We start from the raw sequence: 26,641 nt of genomic DNA on the forward strand, positions 1-26,641 counted from the left end.
CTTCGCAAAGCATGAATCCCTGTGTGCCGAAGCCTTGTATCAATTGCGCAAACCCTCGTGGAAACCTCCCGCGCGTAATGAGATGTGATGCTAATGGCAACAGCGTCGATGCCCTCCCCACCGCCTCCGTACTCCCCTGGCCAGAATCCGAACGTATCTCAGTCCCTGAGCAGCCATAGCAATACCTCGTCGCCTCAGATGTCGGCCGGCGCGTTTCCTCATCCTCCACCTCCCCCACCGCCGAGTAGCACCCCTTCCTCGGCGCGACCAATCTCTGGGTATCATAGCCGACCCGGATCTATGGTCATACCCTCTAGCGCGACGAGCATAACATCAAATCCGCTATTCCCTCCTCCACCGCCCAGAAACGGGCCCGGACGGTCAGCATCGCGCGACAAGTTGGCTTCCAAGTTTAGTCTGTCGTCGTTTAGGAATCGGAACAATGACCATAGTCCTGCCCCGAGCAACATCGACTCGCTCCATATCAGCACTTCCGATGCGATCCAGCGGGCACCAGCTTCTCCTGGGCTGGTCGCACAGAGGGCGACTTCCAAGTATGTCAGTGTACACTGTAGCACGACTCGATACTGACTTCGGTACAGTTACATTGCGAACACGTTAGAACGGCGGTACAGCCCCGACACACAGTCGCCTATCCGGGCACCAACCTCTCGCAGAGCTGCGTCTGCTGGTGTGCCAGGTTACGAGACCCGGACACCTATTGACGAGTCGCCCATAGTCCCACCAGGAGGGAGCTGGAGTCGAAATGCCCCATTACCCCCGCCTCCGCCGGGCCCGCCGCCCAGCAGCTCAAGATCGCAAAGTATGGGCCCCGGAACAGAACCGCCAACAAATCGTGCGCCTACGTTACCCTCAGCACCTCCAACGAGGAGACCGGGGCAAACAACACTGACACCGATTCCACCTACACCTCAGGGCTGGCAGGAGGAGCAGGCGAATGTGCGATCGAGGTCCCCCGCGGCACACGGTCTACACATTGATACGAGTCCTCGTGCTGTTCATCTATCAGATCCTGCGCCAACGTCAGAAAGCGGAAGCGTTTCGATATCCTCGGGACCAACGACTATCACATCGGGTTCCGGTAGCACTCTCTACCGCGCAAACAAACGGGAGACGAGTACCAGGGGCATCCGTGAGCGAAGGAGCGAGAGTCGTGCTGCTCGAGAGCTACGGATCGAGCCTAGCAACAACCCTTGGGCGCAAGATTTGGAAGCAGAGTCAGCAAAGCCTGCCAATCTTGACTTGGGAACGCCTGAAGGAGGCTTAACCCGCCGTGGTGCCATCACCAAAGGTACACCGAGGAGCGGTGGCGCACTGCGTTCGCCCAGAAGCGGACATCTTTTTGAAGACCCCGGGTCGTCGCATTCCACGCCTCGGATGGACGTAAACGGAAAGGCTGTAGCTTTGTCTGTCGCAACGCCACCTTTCTCGCCAGGTATGGAACATCTCAGTCGTTCAGCACAAAAAGCACCCGTCTCAATCCCCTCGAAAGCGCTACCCACTCCACCGCTACGTATATATGGTGATGCAGGAGAAGCAGACCTGACGCAACACTCAGAAGCTGCAAACGAATCTGCTACGCAAACACCCAACACATCGAGAATGGGCGTACAAAGCTCAACGCTGAGCACACCCAAGCCAGCAAACGTGCACGCTTTTGCGACTGCCTCCATGGAGCGACATCGACAGTTCATTGAAAAAGAGATGGCTGCGGAAACGGACCAAGAGAGGCTGGAGTTGTTTGCCGAGTTCATTGTCACTGAGTCGCGACTCCGCCGTGATCGGTACTCTGGAGCTTTCGACGCAATGGCCGGAGACATTATGGATCTAACAAGAGACTTATGGCGATCGTACGGCAATTCAGGACGCAGATCAGCTACACCAAACACCCAGGCCACGCCTGTAGGTCATAGCAGCAGGAGATCTCAAGGCTCCGTGGCTGGTGAATCCCCGGATACACGCTTCTCTTCGATGCCGACGACAGCTGCTAGCCCGGCATCCTCCATTGGCAACTTCACTCCACATACCGAACCGGCCTCTCCTTCGAGCGCATCTAGCCAGAAAGCTCGGGATGCTTCGTGGGCGAACAACTATCACCCCTCGCTCTCGCCCATCCCAAGTATGGCTATGAGTACCATTCCTGATGAGCAAGATTCGCGAGGACGCTCAGCAAGTCGCTGGTGGGAGAGCGATGGCGGCTCATCTGGCGTAGGAGGTGGCAGAAGGGTGGAGCGGAGTAAGCGGGAATCCAAATACATGAGCTTGTTACCGAAGGAGGCCCGCGAGAACCAACAGTGGGCGGGTGAAGACCTGTCTACTCCAAGGCAACGAGGCGAATCCAGCAGTCGACCAGCTTACGGAGCCAATGAATACCCACCCGAGAAGGTCGGACTACACGAAGACAGTCTACAGCCATCGCAGCAGCAGCCTTACGGCTACTATCCCAGATCTGCTACGGCAACGCCGGACCCACATAAGCTGGATGTATCGCGACTAGTCACTCTCCCGCCATCGTACCCACGTCACCACCCCGCAGTCAACAATAGCCATCCCGATTTGGCAACTATCCGGACTAGCCTCAGAACTCTATCTGAGCTCGACGACGTAAAGAGTACGAAGGCGAAGTTCAAGACGAAGATTGAAGCACGAAAAGAGCAAGAAAATGCATCGCTGTCTGACAGAAGAGCTCAACTGCGATACAACATCCAGGACAATGTTCGGAATGGAGTCATGTCGTTTGCGGAGGCGGCGAAAGCAGAAGCGGACTTTGAAGCGCGAGAGCATCAAAGAGCTCAGGACGTAGTTCAGTGGGTGTTCGACAGCTTTCAGGCTGAAGTTGCCAACCCACTGCACGCCATGTTCTGCGAGCGCATCACCAAAGCCACGGCATCGATGGAGCACCTTAAAGGACGTTTGAGCAGCGAGGCGCAAGAGCCCAATCCAAACCAGATGCAGGAAGAGGGCGATGAGAAACCAGAACTCTTGGAGATGCTTACCCTGCACAAATGGCTCTTTGAGGCCCGGGAGCAGCTGCACAAGGAGATGTTCGACCTGGAAGACGAGCGCAACGATCTTTACAGAGACATTATTGTCCTGCCGTACGTCCAGACCAAGAACGAGCAGAAGGTCAAGGAAGCTACGACCTTCTTCCAGCGCGATGGCCAGGATCGCAAAGTCACCTTTGAGAAGGAGACGTTGAAGCGCTACGAAGACCTCATGAACGTCATCGAGCAGAACGTGACTCGGGGTGTCGAAGCGCAGTTGTCAGCTTTCTGGGACATTGCGCCTGGACTACTGGAAATCGTGCAGCAAGTACCCCGCAATTTGCATGGCTTCGGAGTTCTGGTCCCACCGCAAGAGTATGCGGAGACACCAGCATACCACGACTACCCTCTACAGTATTTGTACACTCTGTTGGCTCATGCTGGTCGTTCGGCGTACCAGTTTATTGAGTCGCAGATCAATCTGCTCTGCCTACTGCATGAGGTCAAAACTGGAGTTATGACCGCAGGCTCCCGACTTCTCGAGACACAACGACTCTTGGAAGGCGAGGATCTTACGGGTGTGAATCAAGAGATGAAAGCCATCAGGGCAGACGAAGAACGGCGACTAACGGATGACCTCAAAGAAAAGGTCGGTCTTGTTGAAAGCCAGTGGAACGAGGCACTTGGGCAAGGCCTGGAAGACTGCAAAGCACGTGTAGAAAATCACTTGACCGAGCAAGGAGGGTGGGATGATACTCTCAAGGAGTAGTCTGAGTACTCGTTGATGACGATGACGTGGTTGGCATTTTAGCATTTTCGCACCGTATCGATACCCGTTTGAATATCTACTCAAAATACCATCTCGTAGGTTGTCGAATCTGACATGGATACGCCTTGGAGGCGTGATTGCGCTTGTCTCCGAAGACGGTTGTCTAGCTTGCAGTGCTTGTGCATGTATGTTGTGCGTCGTCTTACAGAGATGCACCTTACCCCAGGATAGCTGGTCAGCGGCGCCAAACCTGGTTTCAGTGCGCACTTGATAAACTCGCTTTGTTCTGTTTCTCGAGTATTGATCAAATTGGTACAGTCCTGCACAAGATTTGCAACAATGCATGATCGCGACTGCAGAAACTCTTCTGTTCCACCCCTCCTCATACGCCTACTCGCGTATCTGACATGTGATACGCACAAGGTCAGGGTCCAGTATCGCGGCGGCTGTTACGCTTGTCTGCTCTTTCACAAACAAGAACACTGTAGTGAAGCCACTGCCCCTGGTCTTGTCAGCCGCCTGCGTTCCTATTTGCTCACCCATCGCCATTGTCTGCCTGCCTAGGGCTCCTTCATTCACCGCCCTGGTTGCGCCGTCTATAAGAAGCTAGCGCGGCGCCCGGACCACCCAAAAAATCACACACCTGCGCATAAAGACTGGCAACCTCGTCGTGTCCCTCCCCCCCAAACGCTTAACCACCCCCAACTACACCCACAGCTCTCCAAGCCCTCGGTTCCCAGTGGACCGTTCATAACAGAAAAAGAAACAAAAAAATACAGAAAACAACAAGAAAAGCCCGTCCGACGACCACCGCCAACCCTTCGTCTCCCACTGTCGCTTGCACCCGACAGACGTCTTACTTGGTCTCACCTTTTTCGCACGAAGAAGCAACCAGCGCGCCCGCACAGCCCGCGCTCCCGGTCCCATACGCCGACTCTGTTACCCCGCACATCTGCTGTTGCAACTTAGGTGAGTGCTGAAACTTTTTGCGAAGCGAGCGCACTGGCACATGTCGACGCTGCTCGTGCCCGCAATATTAGGACCCCTCCGCTAACCTGCGACCCCGCAGATATACATCATGTCTGACGTCGCCAACTCTACCTCGCCCGTCCAGGACGGTGCTGCCGCCAACGGCGCTCAGGTCGACACCAACGTCGCTGCCGCCCAGGGCGAAGCCCCCACCCCCACCACCGCTGCCCCCGCGAACAACCAGAACTCCGCGTCGCTCTATGTTGGCGAGCTCGACCCCTCCGTCACCGAGGCCATGCTCTTCGAGCTGTTCTCGTCGATTGGCCAGGTCGCGTCTATCCGTGTCTGCCGTGACGCCGTTACCCGTCGCTCGCTCGGTTACGCCTATGTTAACTACAACAGCTCTGAGGATGGCGAGAAGGCCCTCGAAGAGCTGAACTACACCGTCATCAAGGGCAAGCCTTGCCGCATCATGTGGTCCCAGCGTGACCCCGCTCTGCGCAAGACCGGCCAGGGCAACGTCTTCATCAAGAACCTCGACCACGCCATCGACAACAAGGCTCTCCACGACACCTTCGCCGCCTTCGGTAACATCCTCAGCTGCAAGGTCGCTCAGGACGAGCTCGGCAACTCCAAGGGCTACGGATTCGTCCACTACGAGACCGCCGAGGCTGCCAACAACGCTATCAAGCACGTCAACGGCATGTTGCTCAACGAGAAGAAGGTCTTCGTCGGTCACCACATCCCCAAGAAGGAGCGCATGAGCAAGTTCGAGGAGATGAAGGCCAACTTCACCAACATCTACGTCAAGAACATCGACCTTGATGTCTCTGACGAGGACTTCCGTGAGCTCTTCGAGAAGCACGGTGACATCACCTCTGCCTCCATCGCGCGCGATGACCAGGGCAAGAGCCGCGGGTTCGGCTTCGTCAACTATATCAAGCACGAGGCCGCCTCTGACGCCGTCGAGAAGCTCAACGACGTTGACTTCCGTGGCCAGAAGCTCTACGTTGGCCGTGCCCAGAAGAAGCACGAGCGTGAGGAGGAGCTCCGCAAGCAGTACGAGGCCGCTCGTCTTGAGAAGCAGTCCAAGTACCAGGGTGTCAACCTCTACATTAAGAACCTCAACGACGATGTCGACGACGAGAAGCTGCGCGACATGTTCACTCCTTTCGGTACCATCACCTCCGCTAAGGTCATGCGCGATGCCATGCCCGCTGAGCGCGCCGAGACCCCATCCGACGAGAAGAAGGACGAGGCCAAGGAGGAGCCCAAGGAGGCTGAGAAGACTGAGGAGTCCAAGGATGAGTCCAAGGCTGACTCTTCTGACGAGAAGAAGGACGAGAACGCCAGCGGCGAGAAGGTCACCATCAAGGGTGAGAAGAAGATCCTTGGTAAGAGCAAGGGCTTCGGCTTCGTCTGCTTCAGCAACCCCGACGAGGCCACCAAGGCTGTCACCGAGATGAACCAGAAGATGATCGAGGGCAAGCCCCTCTACGTCGCTCTTGCCCAGCGCAAGGATGTCCGCAAGAACCAGCTCGAGGCTACCATCCAGGCCCGCAACCAGCTCCGCATGCAGCAGCAACAGCAGCAGCAGTTCGGTGGTATCCCTCAGATGTTCATCGCACCTGGCCAGCAGCCTATGATGTTCCCCGCTGGTGGCCGTGGTCAGATGCCCTTCCCCGCCGGTATGCCAGGCCAGCAAGGTGGTCGTGGCGCTGGTTTCCCTGGCGGCATGCCCGGGCAGCAAGGCGGTCGCGGTGGTCCCAACGGCCAGCAGATGCCTCCCATGTACATGCCCCCCGGCATGGCTCCCGGTGCCTTCCCTCCTGCGTACATGAACCAGCAGTACATGCAGCTTGCTCAGGCTGCTCAGCAGGCTATGGGCGGACGCGGCGGTCGTGGCGGCCCCATGGCTCCTATGCCCGGTATGCCCCAGGTCCCGATGGCTGGTGTTCCCGGCATGCGCGGTGGTCAGGGCGCCTTCCCTCCTCAAGGCGGTCGCGGCGGTATGCCCCAGGGCGGCCGATCCGGTCAGTCCCCCATGCCCGGTTACCCTCAGGGCGGCCGTGGCGGTCCCGCCGGTGCTGGCGTCGACATGGGTGCTCTGAGCGGCGCTCCTCCTGGTCAGCAGAAGCAGATGCTCGGTGAGGCTCTCTACCCCAAGATCGCTGAGATGCAGCCCGAGCTCGCTGGCAAGATCACCGGTATGCTCCTCGAGATGGACAACAGCGAGTTGATCACCCTGTAAGTTCTCCACTTTCCATCGCACTACCTTCCGTACTGACTATCCTAGCACCTCCGATGAGTCTGCTCTCCGCGCCAAGGTCGACGAGGCCATGAGCGTCTATGACGAATACGTCAAGAACAAAGAGGGTGAGCCTGAGAAGGAGGCCCCCAAGGAGGAGACCAAGGAAGATGCTTAAACCTCTTTCTAGTTGCCACTGAGTAGGATTCAGTTCGCGATTCTCTCGAAAGGCAACAAGTTACGATGGTCGCATGATCTTTCTGAACGGCGAACGGCGCACGGGTAACGGTTTTCATTCACGACACGGGACGGCTTTCATGACCCATGCACCCAAAAGTTTTCACGATTCGATGTCCACTTCTCAGCTACCTACTACGATACCTCTTTCCCCGGTGACTGACTCCTTCACTGGAACGTCGGACACCTACAGCACCCAAACTCGCATCTCCAGAGTTTGGTTTTCCTCTCATGTTTTTTCTTTGTTCCCCGCTTTGTGCATGTTATCATAGACGGCGCCACGTCTTCGAAACGTCATGATATGGGTCTGTGTGGATGGATTTTCTTTGCGCAAACAGTATGATACCTCACGAGCAGCTTTACGATACTAAGCTGGCTCTCAATGTTCGGGTTTTCGGCGTCTCGATAATTCATGGTAGATGTGGATAGGATTACGGGTTCGAAGCATTTAGTCCGTACTGGATAGCTTTGCTGGGGAGAGATGAGCAGATAAGATCTTAGGCATGTAGTCGATACTCCTAATAGATCTTACAATATTCACGACTGGTTCTTGATGTGATGACTCCCAACTTGTCTGCTTGAGTGTCTCCAAAGTCTGTAACCACGCATACAACCATACCATCACCATCTCGAGGTCAGACACCGTCAGACACCGTCATCATTACACGCGCATGACAAAACGAGAATGAAGAGATGTCGAGATTGGTATCGTCATTCAATAACACTGCGTCGATGTCGTAAACTCGAGTCTTGACCAGCAAGGTATCTGCTTATATGCCCGTGATAGCCCAATTATATGCCATCCCACGTTCCAAGCTATCCACAGACGCCTATTTCTTGTAGTTCTTGTGCGCATCGATGACCTTTTGGACCTCGCCTTCCGAGCCGAGGAAGATACCCGATCGGTCGTGGATGTGTTCGGGGACGACCTCGAGCATACGGTCCATCTTGCTGTTTACCGCCAAACCGCCAGCTACAAGCAAGAAAGTTAGCAGGAGTACATTGGGATAGGAAGAAAGGAGTGAACATACCATTCTCAAAAACCATAGCCATAGGCGCACACTCATAAAGAATCCTCAACTTGCCCTTTGGCGTCTTCTTATCCGCTGGGTACGCAAAGATACCACCATAAAGCAGCGTGCGATACGCATCTGCCACCATGGAACCGATATACCTTGCACTGTACGGCTTCTGTCCCTCAGCGGGGTTCTTCAAGCTCTCACACCACTGCTTGACAGGCTCTTCCCAGTACATGCTGTTACCCTCGTTGACGGAGTAAATGCTCCTCGTCTTGGGGACGCGCATATCGGGATGTGTGAGGATGAACTCGCCAAACGCATTGTCGAGCGTAAAGCCATTGACGTTTCCGCCCTTCATTGTAAGCACCAACTGTGCGGACGCGCCGTACATGGTGAAGCCCGAGGCCACCATCTCGGTACCGGGTAGAAGCATCTCTTCTTTTGTGCCTTTGGCGCCCTCGGGCAGTTTGTACACGGCGAAGATGGTGCCGACGGCGACTCCGGCGTCGAGGTTGGAGGATCCGTCGATGGGGTCGCAGGCTACGGCGTAGCGCGCGTTGGGGTGCTCGTTGAAGACGATGGCTTCTTCTTGCTCTTCGGAGATGAGGAGGCGCACGCGGCCGGAGGAGCGCATGGCGCTGATGAAGAGCTCATCGCCGATTACGTCGAGCTTCTTTTGGTCGTCGCCGGTTGTGTTGGATGTGCCTTGGAGGCCGGTGAGCTGGGGGTGTTAGTTGCGCTCTCGTGTGGTCTGTGATGGTTTGCATACGTTGATCAGTGTTGCTCTCCGGATGTAGTAGGCAATGCTCTTGAAGGCGAATTGCAGTGCGTGGCATAGTAGTCTGGTAGAATGATCAGGTTTCTGTTCCAAGTGGCTTGAGTTTGGCACTTACGTGAAGTCTCCTGTTGCCTCCGCGTACTTGGTCTGCTCTTCAGTGAGGAATCGCGTAAGGGTGATGATATCGGTGTTGATCTTCTCCTGCCCGGCTGGGCCTCCTTCGTTACCGTTGGAAGCCATGGTGTAAACTTTTGCTATACTCCAATTTACAAGATGCGAATGAAGTCAGACGTTAGAAGCAAGTTGGTAAGTTGGTATGGGCGGTCGAAGGGAAGATGGGAAAGCAGTCTGGGGAATGGGGAAATTTGGAGAGAGGGATGGTGAAAAAGCTATCAAGCTCAAGGTTCAGCGAAAAGCGGAGCTGGCTATCGTTATGAAGTCAGGGTGGGTAGAGTCGGGCAGGCGGACCACACTTCTGTGGCATTTGTTTGGCAGGCCGCTGGGAAGCTATAGCCCTCGGCAACTGGCCGGACGTCACTGGCAGCTCACGATGCTTCAGCCGGGGCGGCGGTCAGCGCGTGTCACTGCGCCAGTTTCTCCGGAGCAAGCCCGAATTTCGTGGAAAAATTCCCGAGCGAAGATGCTCGACATGGTTCTGGCCCGCGAGCTGAGGACGGCATCCAGAGTGTTGCGGGAATTGACGCGCTTTGTTGCGGGAGCGCGTGGGTGGCAGGCTATGATGCAGGTGCGGAGACGGAAAAGTGGAGGGGCACGAGGGGTTGGCGGGGCGCGACTGAAGCGCTGACGTTTGCCCGACTTCTTCCGGACCGCGGACGTAGAGGCATCACCATCACGCTCGTGCTATATACTCCCGTGCTTCTGAAGACTATTCGTGGTTTAATTGCGCTATGCTGCGTTTTCCTCTTTGGGTTTCCGCGTCTGGAGAGAAACCGCGACTTTTTCAGTCAACAATTTACTCGTGTTCGGCGCAAGCAGCGACAACAATATGCCCAGTCCAGTAAAAGCCAAAGACACCAGATAAACAGTCTTGAAAGCTTGTGACAGGCCCAAATGATATGCCGGTACCGCAACTGCTCTAATCTCAGGGGTTAGTCCGTTTACCATGGACCATGCCGCAGGCGTTCCCAACGACAAGGCTGAGAGGATCGAAGCAGTGCTATCTTTAGGCAAGCCAGCGCCCAACACGGCGGGAACTACTGCAGCAGGTACCGTCGTCGAGCGCCTGTTCGCCAGGACGACGTTGTAGACTGCTTGACATGTACCCGCGACAGCGGTGCGTACTGATGCAGCAGCACCGCCAGCAGCGCCAATCTCTCGTTGATCGGTTATCGTGAGAATCGCGTTTCCGAGGGCGATGTCCGCGACGTAACCCATCATCATGGCGGAAAAGAAGATTAGCGCAGAAGATTGGGCTTGGTTGCTTGGGTTTGCTGTTGACACCGCTGTTGTCCCCGTTAGTATACAATACAGTGTAGATGCAGGGATAAAGTAAGACTTACACGCAAGCAGCCCTCCACCTATAGCCATAGCCACGGTAATCTGCCAATTCTGATATCCGATCGGTCCAGCCAAGCATCCTCCCACAAAACCGCCTATCAGAATCCCTAAATTGGCTAACGAGGAAAGGAATGCGGCATGCATAAGGTCGCCGTTGGCGTAGAAGTTCTGTGTGATCTGGGGCCAGATGACTGGGCGATTAGCTGATATCCTAGCAAGACTGAAGGAATGAAACTTACTCGCGCCGGCATAGTACACTCCAGCCCCGATACCCGTGAGTATTGCCGATACAACCCATGGTCGGTGGCGGAAGAGGCTCATGGGGACCAGAGGCTCCTTCAAGTCCATGAAAAGTTCCCAGCATACAAAAGCAACAAGACAGGCGAAGCCGATGAGGATGAAGGACAGCACCTCCGCCGACGTCCAGCTATACTTAGTGCCGCCCCATGAAAGACCAAGCAGGAACATAGTAAGGCCGGCGGCATAAAGCAACGTGCCAACGTAGTCGAACTTCTTAACAAAATCCATCTTCTTCTCCCTCTGACCATGCTTCTGGTGGAAGTTGGGAGGATGGTAAAATACGCAGTAGCAGATCAAAGACGCTCCGTTGACGGCAGTGAGTAAGAAGTATACAGCTCGCCAACCAACGCGAGTCGCAACTAGGCTCTGCGCAACGACGGGGGCGAAACCCTGCCCAGGTAGATTCCAGACGTTGATTGCGCCAATCATGAGATATCGGTACTTAGATGGGATGAGTTCGCCGATGGTGTAGTAACAGGATAGTTGCGTCGCAGCGGCGAGGGCCTTGATCATGGATCCAACAATCAACATGTTGACGTTGATAGCGAGAGCACTGATCAGTGTCCCGATCATAGCGAGGAATGCCCCCACGATGAAGAAATAACGACGGCCGAAGATGTCGCTCAGTCTTCCTATGATGGTCTGGTCGAAGTCAGTGATGAACGAGTGGAAGTCGAGATTGGTCTTTGTACGCACCATACCTACGGACAGTCCAACTGGATGCACCAGTGCCACCCACTGGATGTTAGGATCTGGTCCAATATCCGCGTTGATAGTTCCCAAAATAGGTGCAGCATATGCAAAGCCTGTATTGCGATCGTTAGGCATTTTCTCATGTGATTCATCAAGTAGCGGACTTACCAGCATTGCCAGCCCAAGCACCAAAGCCCACGGCGCAACATGTACCAAGGAAGAAGGAACTGAGATAGTACCCCTTCGGCAGATTCTCCACATCGCCAGCGAAGCCATCGGCGTCAGTCTGGATCTTGTCTTCTTCCTTCATGTTTTTGAGAGGTATGCTCGAAATGTCCTCAACCGTAGAGATATCGGGAGTTGACTTATCGGTTGCGGCCATTCTGATAGCTGTTGTGGCCCCAGTTGTTGTTGAACCGGACATATGTCGGAAGTGGATACAGCATTGATAGCAATACTTATGGTGTGGGATAAGACTTGATTCATACGCGAATCACACAGTCCCGTCCTTCCCGACTTTGTGGCTGCGAATGTCGCGATCTGTGTTGAGAATTACGGGAGTGGATACATTTCTCCGAAGCCACCGTTTTCAGCTCAGCACACGCCATGAGATTCGTAGAGTCTGATGATTCGAGAACACGACTCTGCTAGGTGACTGTGATCAGAGTACATAGACAAGCATTGCGGGGTATCGCCGCGCGAATGGTAGTTCTCACGCCGCCACGTAGTTCGGTGTTGAGTCTCGCCGTTCATGATGCGATATGCAATGTCAGTGTGGTAGCGTACGAAAGCGGGCGCTAATGCAAGGTCATGCTAGCGGCACCATGTCGTTTGCGGTCATAGCGATTTCGCGGGAGCCGATATGCGACCGTATACTTTCGATTGGATGAGACGAATGCGGATATCGTTGTTCAAACGATGTCGGTCGTGCCGTAACTCCGCGTAATCGGCTTGCATGACACTGCATTGCAGAGTCCATGTCGATCCGAGCGTGCACCGTTGAAGTGGAGATGTATCTGGGCAGTCAAGTCTATCCTGAGTTCAAGCCAGCTCAGAGTCGCTTCGAAATTGATCACGACCTTACGTTGTCTTCGAAGTCGTACACCTCCAAATTTCACACAATATGGTAAATCGTCAGCGAAGCCCCGTCAAACCAGCATGGGATGCACAGACGGCTGTTCAAGAAGTCGACGAAGCGACACCCTTGTTTCCTGAACTGACATCATCATACGAGGTGAGCTTCTCTCATCCCAAAATTACCTTTTTTGTTAGCTAAGTTTTTGTAGGCAGTCAATGGCGCTTCGCAGGATCCTGAGCGAGGAGATGGGTCCGCGAAAGACCACTCAACGCCGAAACGATCGCTGGTGACAACCATTTCTATCTTGTTGATCGGTGGGTGCCTTTACTCTGTCGACACAGCCCTCCGCTGATCGTAGCAGGTGTCTTCATCTCCCAAGCGGACACATCGCTAGTGTTAGCCACGTATGGCAAGATCTCGTCCGAATTTCATGACCTCGAGAGCGGCTCTTGGCTCCTGTCAAGCTACATGCTGGCCATGTGTATATCGCAACCACTCTTCGGAAAGCTGAGCGACATCTTTGGGCGAAAGTCGTGTTTGCAGGTGGCCTACGTCCTCTTCGCAATTGGAACGCTCGGTTCGGGACTGGGCCGGTCAATGGCTCAGATCATCGCTGCTCGTACAATTCAGGGTGCTGGGGGCGCTGGAATGGTGTGCATGGTGTCGATCTTGTTGACTGATCTGCTGCCCTTCCACGAAGTCGCGCTATACCGAAGCTATGTCAATGTGGTGCAGACAGTTGGAAGAAGCTGTGGCGGCGTAATTGGGGGGTTTCTTGCTTCCACGATTGGCTGGCGCTGGTAAGTCCTTAGATGGCAGTTCTTTCGTTACGCACACAAGTTACTGATGGATGCCGCAGGGCCTTCTTGGCACAAGTTCCTCCAGTCATTCTTTCGATTGTCTTAGTCCAGTGGAAATTGGACGTTCCACAGAAGACTTTCAAACCTGGGCACTGCGAATCCACTCGCGACAAGTTACGACGTATCGACTTCATCGGAGCGGTATGCATGAGTATAACCATCTTCACTGCGCTATTCGTCCTGGACACTGGCGGACAGAAATACGATTGGAACCACCCCGTCATCATCACATCCGCTTGCGTTGCTGTTATCGGTGCTGGAACGTTTGTCGTATACGAACGGTACTTCGCGAAAGAGTCAATCTTTCCTGTCCAACTACTCACCCGCTACGTTGTTGGCACGTCTTATGGAATCCTTCTCCTGCAGAACTTTTCTCAGACCGCAGTAAGACCCAGCAATTGTAGCTGAAAGATGAAAGGCTAACTTAGTGCCAAGCTAATGTTCATCATCCCCATCTACTTCCAGGTCACCAATAATGCATCGACTGGCGAAGCCGGCGCCTACCTCATACCCTCTGTGGTTGGAAATACAGTCGGTGGCCTCCTGACGGGGGCATGGATCAAGCGGTACGGTCCTCCGTTCACGTATCTGGGATGGCGAGCTAACACAAACCAGGACCGGAAGTTACAAAGCTCCTACCATACTCGCGAGTGCCAGCTCAGCGTTGTCTTTCATTCTTTTGCTCTTATTCTGGCGTGGGCATACCACAGTCTGGGGATCCCTCCTAATATTCCCCGCCGGCTTTGCAACAGGCATGGCTCATTCGGCCGTGTTCGTTGGATTGACATCCGCAGTGGCGAAGGACGACGTAGCCATTGCTGGCTCTGGCTTGTACCTGAGTGGTAACGTGGGGGGCGTTACGGGCGTGAGCGGGGCTGCTGCAGCCTTTCAAATCGTTTTGCAGATGGGCCTGAATCATGCCCTGGAGGGAAGGAATGACGCATCCGAGATAGTCGAGAAGGCGACCTCTGATATCGCCTACATTCAGCATGTGGGCGACGGTCTTCGCGAGCTGCTAATGCCGGCATATATACACGCCACGCAGCAAGTATTCGGTAAGTCAAGAAAATTCGAGGCCTGACTTTGCTAACTTGCGACAGTGCTTGGGCTAGTCGCCTCCGTCATCGCATTTTCCATCGCACTTGTCACGAAGGAGAGGAACCTGTTGAAAGCAAACTCGGCCGAGTAGACAACGTATCTTGCCCCCATTTCTTTACGCGTGAGAGTCAATAACTTGGATGGCGCAAGGTGTTTGACGTCACCCATGGGCAGCCTGTGGTGGAATGGTGTAGCCGGGACATATAGCCCGAATTGCTACAAACGATCAACAAACACCGTATAGTACAATGAAGTCTTGCATCAGCTGCGGCGCTGACCAAGTCATTCGACGCATGCGTGATCAAGGCGTCGTCGGAATGCAGTCCAAGTATGGGAATGTTTCCACCAGGTCGGGCCCGACTGTCCAGTGCTTCAGCTGCCGGACGTGACTTTCGAAGTCCGGATTGAGCTGCAGCTCACTGTTCGATGCGACAATGAGGATACTAGATATGTCGTGAGGCCAATGGATTGACAGCGAATTGCCCGTGATCTCCCGTAGCTTGGAGAACTCCCGCCCCTCAGACAAGTCCATATACTGGAGTATGCGCTTCCGTGCTTCAGGCCTTCAACTATATCGTCAGTAGTGGTACTCAACCTTTGACCGTAAGCTTACCAAACTATCGTATCAACCCAAATCGGATGGGGTATTGTTAGCTGGGCTTCTACAGGCCTCAAGAAGTCTGGCATGGCTTCATAATTGCGCTTTGTGGGGGATATGAGCCAGCGTAGCAACAGGCTCATATAATACAAACACGCAACCCTTTCGGCTGAGCCCTTGACTGCCATACTTATCTTACCGTGCTGACCTAGAGCATCCGAAATCGGATTCTGCGAATTGCGGGTAGCAGGGTTGAGCAACGACCGAACGCTAGGGAAAGACTTTTCTGGAAGCTGCCCAGAAGATTGCACGTGCTGACGGCTGGTAACAATGATCTCCAGCAATACAGAATCGAGCCGACAGGTGGCGGATGCATGAAGCGGCAGTCGCTCCCACGGCGGAGGCTGTGAAGATGTGCCAGCCACGTCTAACAACGGGAGCTCTGGTGCGAAAGGCCAACCCCCTGGGATGCCGACACCGTCCTGGGCTGCATTCGCGCCAAATAGTGATAATGAGTATGTATTGTTCGCGTCTGGTTCCAGGACTAAGGATTTAGCTGATATCCGATCAGTCCACGATAGCGAGACTTACTCGAAGTGCCATCCCACATATTGAAAAGAGACTCGTCCGCACTGATAGGCAGCTCTAGGCTCAGCCCAGTATCTGCATCTCTCAAAAGCACGCCCTCGGTGGACGTTGCGCCGTAAGCTGAAGCATCGATAGTCGCTGAGCCATCGCTCAGGCCAGCAGATAGTGAATGCGATGCGAAGTTCAACGTCGTATTGGCCCCAATACTAGTGGGGGGAGATCTTGAGGTTTGCGACAAGTCGAGCCCGGCCTCAGCAGAGGAGGGGTCTGGGACTGCTCCAGTCGATGGTGAGGACGCATCTCTATCAAATGGTGAGACTGTGTGGTGATCGACCATCTGAAGGGACACTCGCGCCGAATTGATGATCTCTCGAAGGCATGTTTCATTGTTCTGCAGCTGTTTGACGAGGCCTTCCGAGCGCGTAAGGCGCCGCTTCAGATCAGCGACCTCTTCTTCTAGCTCTGCTATACGCGACTTCTTCCGCGCTCTCGCAGCTCTTTGGTTAAGTCTGTCGAATGTCCTCTTTCGGTACAATTGTTCGGTACTCATATTTGCCACTGTCCTGTCCATGGCTGCGTGTCTCGTCGGTGACGAAGTTTCCACGTGGAGAAGCCATGGGAGGAGCGCGCCGGCATTCTCGGCGACGTGTTAGGAATCGCCGCGAGAGGATTGGCGTTCGCGGCTTGCTGCGTCGTAGCCGGGCACGCAATGCGGAGACGATAGCACGAGGGAGACATTTCCCGCGATGGCTGGTGCCAGGTGTGGGGTGAGGCTCGTGCTCGAGGTTTAGCGTCGCGCTACGTGACAATGCATCGACCCATGAACTCCACCCGCGTCCTGCACTCACGCGTCACGGCGCCGGCCTCGTCTTCAAGCCCAGTATCGACGCGGTAACATCGACCCTGAACATGGCTCTGTTTGGACGCGGGGAGAGCGCGTTTAACCGTATGATGCCTTATAAGGGCACATTTCACCCGGTTCAGTTGTCAGCTTCGATAACGGCCTGCGACCATGAAGCTCCTCAAGTTGTTCCATTATGCAGTGCTCTCGTCGGCACTGCACTGCGCAGCAGCGAAGCAGCCAAATATCCTCTTCATCTTGACAGATGATCAAGATTGGCACATGAAGTCATTGGTTCGTACATCTCGGGTGATCTGAGGTAACAATAGCTTACAAAGAACAGGAGCACATGCCATTCTTGCAAAAGTATCTACTCCATGAAGGCACACTGTATGCGAACCATTTCTGTACGGTTGCGCTGTGTTGCCCTTCCCGCGTAAACCTCTGGACTGGCAGAGCTGCCCACAACACCAACGTGACTGACGTCTTTGCCCCTTACGGTTAGCAGTCACCTCCGCGTATTATGCCAGCCTCATTAACACGTCTCAGGTGGCTACCCAAAGGTCGTTCGCGAAGGCATCAACGATGACTACCTCCCAGTATGGATGCAGAATGCTGGCTACAACACATACTACTCTGGCAAGCTGTGGAACCACCACTCTGTTGACAATTACAACGCACCCTACGCCGGCGGATACAACGGTTCCGACTTCATCCTCGACCCCTATACGTACGAATACTACAACGCGCACATGAGTCGTAACGGTGGACCACCCATAAGCTACAAGGGTCAATACTCGCCTGATGTGACTGCAGAGAAGGCGTATGGCTTTCTCGAGGAGGCAACGCAACACCCTGAGCCTTGGTTCCTTACCATTGCACCTATCGCGCCCCATAGCAACGTGAAGCTTGTGCCTACCGAAGAGTATAGTGCGGATTTGCCTCAATACGCAGAGCGACATGCTCATCTCTTTACCGAATACAAGATCCCACGCGACGCCAACTTCAATCCCAAGAAGCAGGGCGGCACAGGATGGGTCAAGAGACTTCCACTTCTCAACGACACAGTCATTGACTATAACGACGAATTCCAACGCTCCCGCCTTCGTGCCCTTCAGTCAGTAGACGAGATGGTGGAGCAACTTGTGAAGACTCTCGAGCACAAGGGCCTTCTTGAAGACACATACATCATCTACACCACTGACAACGGGTACCACCTAAGTCAGCATCGCCTGCATGCTGGCAAGGAGTGTGGCTACGAGACCGACATCCACATTCCCCTCATCGTGCGTGGACCTGGTGTAATGAAGGGCCACACCACCGACATTGTCAGCTCCCACACCGATCTCGCCCCTACCATCATGAAGCTCGCCGGTCAGAGTCTGCGTGAAGACTTCGATGGCTCCGTCATGCCTCTGTCACAAGAAGACACCCTTCTTGCCGAATCTGCAGAACGTCAAGAACACATCAACATCGAGTACTGGGGCCGAGCCATCCCCGAAGGCATATGGGGCCACTACGACAACCCGGTGAAAGAGAATCATCCGCCCGACCAAAACTGGGGTGGCTACCTCCACTCTATCCGTAACAACACCTACAAAGGCCTTCGCCTCATCGGTGAGGACTACAACATCTACTACTCCGTCTTCTGTACGGGCGACAAGGAGTACTACGACATGCGCTTCGACCCAGGCCAGCTCGAGAACTACTTCGACGGCGAAGACGCGGACCTCATAGCGAAACGTAACACCTACCGTATCGCAGGTCGCTCGTTCACCGCCATCATCGACCGCATCGACGCGTTGATGATGGTCCTCAAATCATGCAAGGGCGAAGCGTGCAGAGATCCCTGGGGCGTGCTACACGGTAGTGGCAGGAAGGTCCGATCGCTCAAGCAAGCTTTGTCACATCGCTATGATGCTTTCTACGCAGCGCAACCTAAGGTCCAATTCGAGAACTGTGCGTTGGGCTATATCCGTGAGGTGGAGGGCCCGCAGCATGCGAATGTGTGGGATAGTTGGGATGGTGAAGAGGGGTCTGAACTGAAGGCGCGCAGGAAGCCGAGTTTTGTGTATCAGGGGAATCCGCATTTGCTTACTTGAGGTTGTGGTAGAAGTTGTTTCCGGGTACAGCCTGTATATACCCAGTAGGTTATGAGTGAGCATAAGTTCATATAGGATGCAATGATACATGCCTAAAGAGCTGAGTATCTTGTTAAACATACGACCCAAAATCACAGAAAGGCATGTAGACGGCAAGATAATGTATGAAGTAAAGAATTTTTGTTCAGACTGTCATTGAAGTACATCTAGCTTCCACGACAGCACACGAGACTACACGCTGTAAACATACATATCATGGGAATAAAGTAATGCAATCAATGACCAACTACCCCTTTCCACGCCTCATCCAGCGTTTACTCGCCCTTCAAGTGGTCCTGCTTCACGGTGAAAGCCATATCTAATAGGGCCTTCTCTTCGTTCTTGTGTGACACCTTAAGTCCAGTGGCCACCGACGCACTAGGGTTGCGGCCAGCGTACATGACGTGACGCCTGTTGTGGTGCTCGGTTTGGTTGAGCAGAGTCTCGATTCTGGGCTGGGTGAATGACCAGGCACCGGCGTTCAGGGGCTCTTCCTGGCACCAGATGATGTTCTGGGCGTTGGGGTACGAGTCCAGGTTGTCCTTCAGTTGTTGCCAGGGGAAGGGGTTGAGCTGCTCGATACGAGTGATGGCAACGTCCTTCTCACCGCGGGCCTCACGCTCCTTAACAAGCGCAGCGTATACCTGACCTGTGCAGAGGATGACACGGTTGATGCCCTCATGCGACTCAATCTCGCCGCTAGCGTGCGCGGGGTCTTCGATGATCCATTGGAAGTGAGAGTCGCCAGTGAACTCCTCAATGTTGGAGCGAGCGAGTGGGTGACGGAGTAGCGACTTGGAGAAGAAGAGGATGAGAGGCTTGCGGAACTGACGGTTCATCTGGCGACGGAGGAGATGGAAGAGGTTAGACGGCTTCGTTGTGTAGGCAATCTGGATGTTGCAGTCCTGGTGCTGACGGTCGAGCTTGTCGGGCGAGGGGAAGATACGGGGATCCTCATTGCAGAGCTGTAGGTAGCGTTCCATACGTCCAGAAGAGTGCTCGGGACCTTGACCGTCGTAACCGTGGGGCAAGCTCATGACGAGGCCGGAACGTTGAAGCCACTTGACTTCACCAGAGGCAATGAACTGATCGATGATGACCTGGGCAGTGTTGGCGAAGTCACCGAACTGAGCCTCCCACATGACGAGGGCGTTGGGTGATGATAGCGAGTATCCGTATTCGAAGCCAAGCCTACAGGTGATTAGTTACGGCAAAATACATCAAAACAGCATGAACTTACACTCCGTATTCGCTGAGCGAAGAGTTGGAGATGGTGAATGTTGCTTGGTCCTCGGCAAGGTTCTGGAGAGGTGTGTATGTCTTCTCAGTTTCCTGGTCGTGGAGCACGGCATGGCGCTGAGAGAAGGTTCCACGCTCGACATCCTGTCCGGAGACACGGACGTGGTGGCCTTCCATGCACAGACTTCCGAATGCCAAGGCTTCCGCGGTAGCCATGTCGATGTTCTTGCCGTCCATGACAGTCTTGGTGCGGCCAGCCAAGATACGCTTCAAGTTCTTGTGTACATTGAAGTCCTCCGGCGCGCCGCCGATCTTCTCAGCAATGTGCTTCAGTTGAGTCTCCTCGATGGCGGTTGGCAGATGGGGCAGGACCTCTTCCGCAAGCTCCTTGGGCGACTTGAAGCCGTTCCAGGCCGAAGTAAGCCATTCCTTGGAGTTTGGTACGTAGTCCTTGCTGCGGTTGAAGCTCTCATCTAGCATACCCCAGACCCAAGCCTTGTGCTCGTCAATGTCCTCCTTGGTGAAGGTCTTCTCGTCGAGCAGCTTCTTGGTGTAGATGTCCAGTGTTTGGGGTTGTTCTGAGATCTTCTTGTACATGAGAGGCTGGGTGAAGAAGGGCTGGTCAGTCTCGTTGTGACCCTGCTTTCGGTAGCAAACCATGTCGATAACCACATCCTTCTTGAACTCGGCGCGGAAGTCAGCTGCCAGCTGGCAGACGAAGTTGAGGGCCTCGACATCGTCACCGTTAACGTGGAAAACGGGCGCATCAATTGCCTTGGCGATATCAGAGCAGTAAGGAGTCGAACGGGAGAACCTAGGATCCGTAGTGAAACCAATCTGGTTGTTCACGATGATGTGAATAGTACCGCCAGTGTGGTAGCTGGGGAGCTGGTGGAAGCCCATAGTCTCGTATACTATACCCTGACCGGCGAAAGCGGCGTCACCGTGCAAGAGCAGACCCATGGCGCTGGAACCTTCCTTCTCGTCATTGTTGTAGTGCAGAATGGCGCGGGTCTTTCCTAGTACGACGGGGTCTTCGGCCTCGAGATGGGACGGGTTGGCGACAAGAGACAGCTGTACGCGCTTTCCGGATGGGGTGGGGCGCTCGAAGTTCATGCCCAAGTGGTATTTGACGTCACCAGAGCCCTCTTCGTTGGCCTCGGCAGTACCGGCAAATTCACTGAAGATGGACTCGTTGGGCTTTCGGACGACATTGGAGAGCACGTTGAGACGACCACGATGCGGCATGCCGATAACGATGTCCTTTACGCCAAAGTCGACACTGCGGTCGATGAGGGCCTTCATTCCGGGAATCAGACTCTCACCACCCTCAAGACCGAATCGCTTGTCGTTGGGGTATTTGGTGGCCAGGAAAGCTTCGAAGTTGGTACCCCAGATCAGGCGGTCCAGAATGCGGCGCTTCTCGTCGACGGAGTACTTGAAGGGTGTGGGAACCTCGATGCGCTCACGGAGCCAGTCGCACTGCTCCCTATCCGGGATGTGGATGTATTCGACTCCGTAAGAGCCGCAGTAGAGGCGTTCGCAGGCGTCGATGATCTCCTTCAACTTCATCTTCTTGCGGGACTCGGTCTTGAAGCGCGGGAGGATACCAGGACCCAATTCAATCTCTTGTTCCAGGTCCTTCTCGGTGAAGTTGTAATGTGACAGTTCGAGTTCGCGCGGCTTGCTGTATCCGAACTGCTCAGCTTCGGAGCGGATGCCCAGCGGGTCGATCTTGGCCTTGTGGTGACCGCGGGCCTGGTAGGCTCGGACGAGCAGTTGCACCTTGAGATGGTTCATGACGTCGGTACCTTCGGCGGAGGCCATGCCCATGCCAGGCCTGTTCGCGGCGCCGCCCTGGGGCGAGCTCATGATGTTTGGCGGCGGTTGGAAGGCTTGCGACACGGGCATGTCGCCGGACTCCATGTTGTGGAAGTAGACCTGCCATGAGTAGTGAACGCTGGCGGGGTCCTGCTTCCACTGCATGTACATGGCATCGATGTAGTTGGCCGTGTTGCCCTGGAGGAACGAGTCGTTGGGGTCCTATGCCGTCATTGTTAGCTACGGGTCGAAGAGTTTGAGGGTCTGGCTGGGAGGCACGCACAACGCCCTTGTTGGTGTCTTCCGACGACACGGCATACTGGCGGCGCTGCGTCACGGCAAGCGGGCGGCGACATGTCGAGAGAGCGGTTCGTGAGGGCTGTGCGAGGCTCGAGAAGGATGCTCTCGCTGGGGCGCACTGGAGCTGGCGGGAGCAGCACTGGCGCAGGGTGTTGCGCAACATGACGGAGATTAGATTAACAAAGCGGAGGTAGGGATGGGTGACATCCAAACGGACGACGATGAAGAGAAAAAAAGCCTCAGCTGTAGCAATGTGCAGTCGAAGTTAAGCGTCGCACGCAGTAGAAGTTGATGCAGCCAGGACAGGCCCCGTGTTCCGGCCTAGCGCGTATCATGGATCGCGGGATTTCTGACCGGTCACCACCCACCACATTCAAGGGAGCGACCGAACACCGTGAAGTCTATGTTAACACTGCATTTTCTCGTCTGCTTGTTGTTCTCCAAGTACAGTCTGCAGACCTGTGCAGGCTTGCAGTGGTACTCTTTGCTGGTCCCGGCGGCGCTGCGATATGACGAAGTGGTCGCTCATCCAGTGTTCTCGCACCAGCAGCCAATAGCAGGGCAGGCCTTATGTAACTCGCATGCAGCCTCTGACGGCTTCTGACGCTGCATGGCACGGATATGTATCCGTTGCGCCTGATGTGTTACTTCTCTTGGCTGATGCGAGCCATGCGCCATGTTTGCAGACACGCGTTCTGAAGTGGGCGAGGAGATGAAGAGGCCACATAGCCAAACCCATCAAACAAAAGATGCATTCCAGCTGAACGTCGAATTGAGTTTTGGAGTAGGGTACAGCCTTGCCTGAGCCTCAGCGGCTGCCATGCCGTTCGCTAATGCGTAGTCACGTGTGACGCGTGAATCTGGGGAAGCCCAGACAAGCTAGCACCGCGTCAGCCTCAAGCCAGGCACGCCTCACTGATCGTCGCGACATTACACCCCGCCACCATGGCCGACGCCGCTGCCCAGTACAAGAAGGACAACGGCAGAGTCGCTGTGTCTGCGGATGGCAAGACGGTGTCCTGGAAGTCGACCAGTGGCGCGGCCAATGCGCCTGCTCCGTGGTCCATAGCCATAGCAGATATTGGCAGTATGTCGAGGCCTCGCGAGAAAGACGCTATACACCACTGACACTCTCTAGACCTCCAGCAGACGCCCGCGACCGCTGCCAAGGCATCCATTAAAATCGTCGTACCCGAGCCAGCGCCCCTAGCTGGCAACCACACCCTCACATTCACCTCCGCTACCGCCCGCGACGATCAGCAGAACATAACTAGCCTATTGCGCAAATGGATCGAGGCTTCCAAGCAGCAGAGCGCTCCGTCTCCGGCTCCTGCCGCTGGTGGCAAGGATGGAGGGGACAGCAGCGCCTCAGCTGCCATGGCTATGGCGCAGACTGTGACTGCTGGCGGCAAAGACAACGAGGAAAACTACGACGACGCGAAGCTGCTTGCGGATACAACGCTTCAGATGTCGCTTCTCAATTCGAATCCAGCCCTTCGTCAACGCTTCGACCGAGCGCTTGCGGAGAAGCCCGATTCCGTCGGTGTCTTGCAGTTCTCTATGCAGTTTTGGTCTACACGCGTGCACATGTTGAGATCTCATGCAACAGAAAAGTCGCAGGCTACAGGAACTTACAACGTGCTGTCCGTCATCAAATCAAAGTCTGTCAACGGTACCCTCATGCTAAGCTTGACCAAAGAGCAGATTGAGCTCTTGTTCAGGCAGCATCCAATCGTGCAAAAGGCTTACAATGAGAACGTGCCCCAGTTGAGCGAGGGTGACTTCTGGGAGAGGTTTTTCCACAGTCGCTTGATGAAGAAGCTCAAGGGTGAGCGCATCCAAGAAAAGGACGTGCTTGATCCTAAGCTCGACAAGTATCTGTCTTACGATGAGACAACAGACAACCAGGATCTGCTTGCAGCTTCCATCCCTAACTTCATCAACATCGAGGCAAATGAACAGAACCATAGCCAGAAACAAGGTAACCGGCCCGACTGGACCATGAACCCGACCAATTATGAGAAGGCGCCCATCCTCCGAGTTTTGAATCGCATGAGCGAGAAGATGATGAAAGAAGTGCCACCTTCAGACGGAGGTCGGCATGGACCCGTTGGAGTCGATGAAGAGACATACAAAGAGCTGCAGTTGCGGGATCTACAGCGTGCAGATGACGACAACAGGGTCGTTCTCCGCGTACAGGATCAAAGCCGGTTCTTCTCCGCTGGCCAGAGCGTGCACACCTCAACCAGTGCTGCGACCTACACCAAGCGTACTCCTGCACAGGCCCTCTCGACGTTACAGCAGGATCTTCGCAAGTTCGGCGGCGACGGCCAGCTTTCGCGCGTTGATCTCCATTCTACGATCGATATCGATGATGAGAGTAGTAGTGACGAGGAGGAGTCGGTCCCCAAGAAGACCAAAGTTGGCAGTAAATCCTCGCGAAGTGCAGCATCCTCGCAGATCATTGCGGCTGTGAGGAAACGCCATCTACACAACGATGACTACACGTCATCCAAAGCCATTCCCACCAGCGAGCGGGCAAAGGAGCTTCACGTATCGGAAGGGGTTCTAGAGAATCTCACCATGACCCATAACACGACGGTCGAGTTCTTGCACTACTTCTGGGCCGTGTTCTACTCAGGAGACCCCGACCGCGCGGGCGAGATTGCGCGTCTCATCGAGACGCTTGACAAATCGCTCGACCGTATCAAGGCGGTAGCCGATATGGCAGAAGCAGAGCGCGAAGCAAGAATCGAGCATGCACGGAAAGAGAATGAGTTCGCCAACCAGCGAGAGAGGAAGAAGAGGAAGTTCGACCCCGGAGCTATCAGAGGAGGCGCGAAGGCCGTCAACCAAGTTGTGGACCCTTTGATTCGAGCAATCGACGCTGCGCGGAGTCAATACAAAAAAGCTCTCCAGGAACAAGTTGCACGCAGCACAGCGGCCGCGACTGCTTGATCGCATGTTCGTGCTGTACTTTTAAAAAGCTGAAGATCCTTCTGATTTGCATAGCGAAGGCGTTTGGGAAACAGGGCTTGTGCCGATCGGACAACCGCTAGGTATTTTCGTGAAACAATTGCAGGCCATGCTTTGAAATACACAGATTCTTTCCGGAGATACATGATAATTGTAGTCAGTGAGGCAATTGATGTTGGGAATGCCCATGTCTATCCAACAGCCATCTACGTCGGTTATTGCGCAAATCCGCAATGATCTACACGCGCTCCACGAAAACGGTCCGCCATGACCGAAAGTGATGCTGAAAGCTACAAACCACATGTGTGATCAATACCTCATCGGGTCGGAAGGTGCATAGACGCCGACAATTTTCGGATCATGTATCTTAACACGAAGTAATATCAGCAGAATCTCTACACCGCTAACTGAAGGCTCGCAATGCTTGATAAGTGCACAGTACCGCCGGTCCATCGCACCTGCCAAAGTGAATGTCTTCTTACCAGCCCGGGCTGCTTCGGCAGGCACTGGACCCCTGACCTGGGAGAGGCCCCACTTATTGAGTAACTCGACGAGGCACATTTCTTTCACAACCTCATCCTCACTTCGTTTCTTTGCGGTATGATACGGTGCAGCTTGGATGCAGCGACTGAGGGCATGAATATTGGGGTAACATGAAGACATGTCGCGCATGCAGAAGAGCACGCAAAGCAAGAGAGGACGTCATCAATTCCTGAAACGCAGGAACAACTGCGGCCAACAACAACCGAAATTGGAATGAGCGTTTATTGCGACCAGCAATACCGAAACATCGAAACTCGAAAGGAAAAGTCTTAACCAAGTATTAAAACCAGAAAACGAAGGGCACGGTTGGATGAAACACACTCGAAGAGCAAACAGATCCTCTGAGTAGACCGAAACCGCAACACCTACATCATCCAACATGGACCGAACCTACGCGACACCTACAACATCTACAAAAACAGATGCCGTCGCAAGTATACGTGTTCCTGGTGTTGAAAGCTAGGGCTGTCGTCCGTTGTAATGGTCGCGTGCGGGATCATAGTATGGTTTGTTTCCTACTATCCGTTAGTTAACCTGCACCAGATACCGAACAGAACATCTATTCATCGACTCAAAAATATACGTACCGTTGTTATTAGGAACTCGCTCCCTCGGTCGGTTGTCTCTGCAAAGATCAGTGTCGAGCCCAGCTGCACGACAACCTTAGTCGACCTACCTGTAACGGAAGCTATGCCAGAGGTACCATCTCGCGACCCAGTTCTCTTCGTTGACATGAAGCATGTAACGACCGATGTCATAATACGGTCTTGTTTCCGCGCAAGCATCGCGTACGATCATCAAAATATGCAGATGTTTCGACGTTTCCGACAACTCGTCCCATCTATATGGTTCTGCTACAGAGGGGTCTGCCCTCGATTGCTCGGTCAAATTGTAGCGGTTTGAGCTCAATGCGTTTCTGGCAGCCACAGCTTCGGCCTACGGAGGGCGTGTGGGTTAGCGGACGGCCTTCTATTGTCAGGCGAATACTTACGAGAAGCAGTCTGTGTGTACTCTCACTGAGT

At 54.4% G+C, this 26,641-nt stretch overlaps 8 protein-coding genes across 8 annotated transcripts; 5 read left to right on the top strand and 3 right to left on the bottom strand.

The window, feature by feature from the left end:
* Nucleotides 1–300: 300 nt before the first annotated feature.
* J4E87_009580 (uncharacterized protein) lies at nt 301–3,774 on the top strand (the record flags this gene model as incomplete). Its single annotated transcript, XM_049381155.1, has 2 exons — nt 301–554; nt 603–3,774. 2 exons carry the CDS (start codon nt 301–303, stop codon nt 3,772–3,774), a joined length of 3,426 nt encoding a protein of 1,141 aa, XP_049229181.1.
* Nucleotides 3,775–4,852: 1,078 nt separating this feature from the next.
* On the top strand, nt 4,853–7,169 carry PAB1_2 (Protein phosphatase PP2A regulatory subunit B; the record flags this gene model as incomplete). The annotated part of the gene is made up of 2 exons (XM_049381156.1): nt 4,853–6,990; nt 7,040–7,169. The coding sequence occupies 2 exons, from the start codon at nt 4,853–4,855 to the stop codon at nt 7,167–7,169; spliced, it is 2,268 nt and encodes a 755-aa protein (XP_049229182.1).
* Nucleotides 7,170–8,058: 889 nt separating this feature from the next.
* J4E87_009582 (uncharacterized protein) lies at nt 8,059–9,265 on the bottom strand (the record flags this gene model as incomplete). Its single annotated transcript, XM_049381157.1, has 4 exons — nt 8,059–8,201; nt 8,260–8,968; nt 9,017–9,089; nt 9,141–9,265. 4 exons carry the CDS (start codon nt 9,263–9,265, stop codon nt 8,059–8,061), a joined length of 1,050 nt encoding a protein of 349 aa, XP_049229183.1.
* Nucleotides 9,266–9,931: 666 nt separating this feature from the next.
* J4E87_009583 (uncharacterized protein) lies at nt 9,932–11,918 on the bottom strand (the record flags this gene model as incomplete). Its single annotated transcript, XM_049381158.1, has 4 exons — nt 9,932–10,488; nt 10,546–10,734; nt 10,783–11,649; nt 11,705–11,918. The coding sequence occupies 4 exons, from the start codon at nt 11,916–11,918 to the stop codon at nt 9,932–9,934; spliced, it is 1,827 nt and encodes a 608-aa protein (XP_049229184.1).
* A 1,414-nt stretch (nt 11,919–13,332) lies between these two features.
* J4E87_009584 (uncharacterized protein) lies at nt 13,333–14,663 on the top strand (the record flags this gene model as incomplete). Its single annotated transcript, XM_049381159.1, has 5 exons — nt 13,333–13,340; nt 13,474–13,858; nt 13,940–14,040; nt 14,090–14,529; nt 14,575–14,663. The coding sequence occupies 5 exons, from the start codon at nt 13,333–13,335 to the stop codon at nt 14,661–14,663; spliced, it is 1,023 nt and encodes a 340-aa protein (XP_049229185.1).
* A 2,285-nt stretch (nt 14,664–16,948) lies between these two features.
* Nucleotides 16,949–18,701, top strand: J4E87_009585 (uncharacterized protein; the record flags this gene model as incomplete). The annotated part of the gene is made up of 2 exons (XM_049381160.1): nt 16,949–17,099; nt 17,149–18,701. The coding sequence occupies 2 exons, from the start codon at nt 16,949–16,951 to the stop codon at nt 18,699–18,701; spliced, it is 1,704 nt and encodes a 567-aa protein (XP_049229186.1).
* Nucleotides 18,702–19,015: 314 nt separating this feature from the next.
* KGD1 (2-oxoglutarate dehydrogenase E1 component) lies at nt 19,016–22,263 on the bottom strand (the record flags this gene model as incomplete). Its single annotated transcript, XM_049381161.1, has 3 exons — nt 19,016–19,931; nt 19,981–22,022; nt 22,084–22,263. The coding sequence occupies 3 exons, from the start codon at nt 22,261–22,263 to the stop codon at nt 19,016–19,018; spliced, it is 3,138 nt and encodes a 1,045-aa protein (XP_049229187.1).
* Nucleotides 22,264–23,045: 782 nt separating this feature from the next.
* On the top strand, nt 23,046–25,058 carry J4E87_009587 (uncharacterized protein; the record flags this gene model as incomplete). Its single annotated transcript, XM_049381162.1, has 2 exons — nt 23,046–23,187; nt 23,239–25,058. 2 exons carry the CDS (start codon nt 23,046–23,048, stop codon nt 25,056–25,058), a joined length of 1,962 nt encoding a protein of 653 aa, XP_049229188.1.
* Between the last annotated feature and the right edge of the window lie 1,583 nt (nt 25,059–26,641).

This window comes from Alternaria ethzedia, assembly GCF_023757985.1.
Source record: "Alternaria ethzedia strain BMP 0044 chromosome Unknown scaffold_36, whole genome shotgun sequence".
NCBI classification, from domain to species: domain Eukaryota; kingdom Fungi; phylum Ascomycota; class Dothideomycetes; order Pleosporales; family Pleosporaceae; genus Alternaria; species Alternaria ethzedia.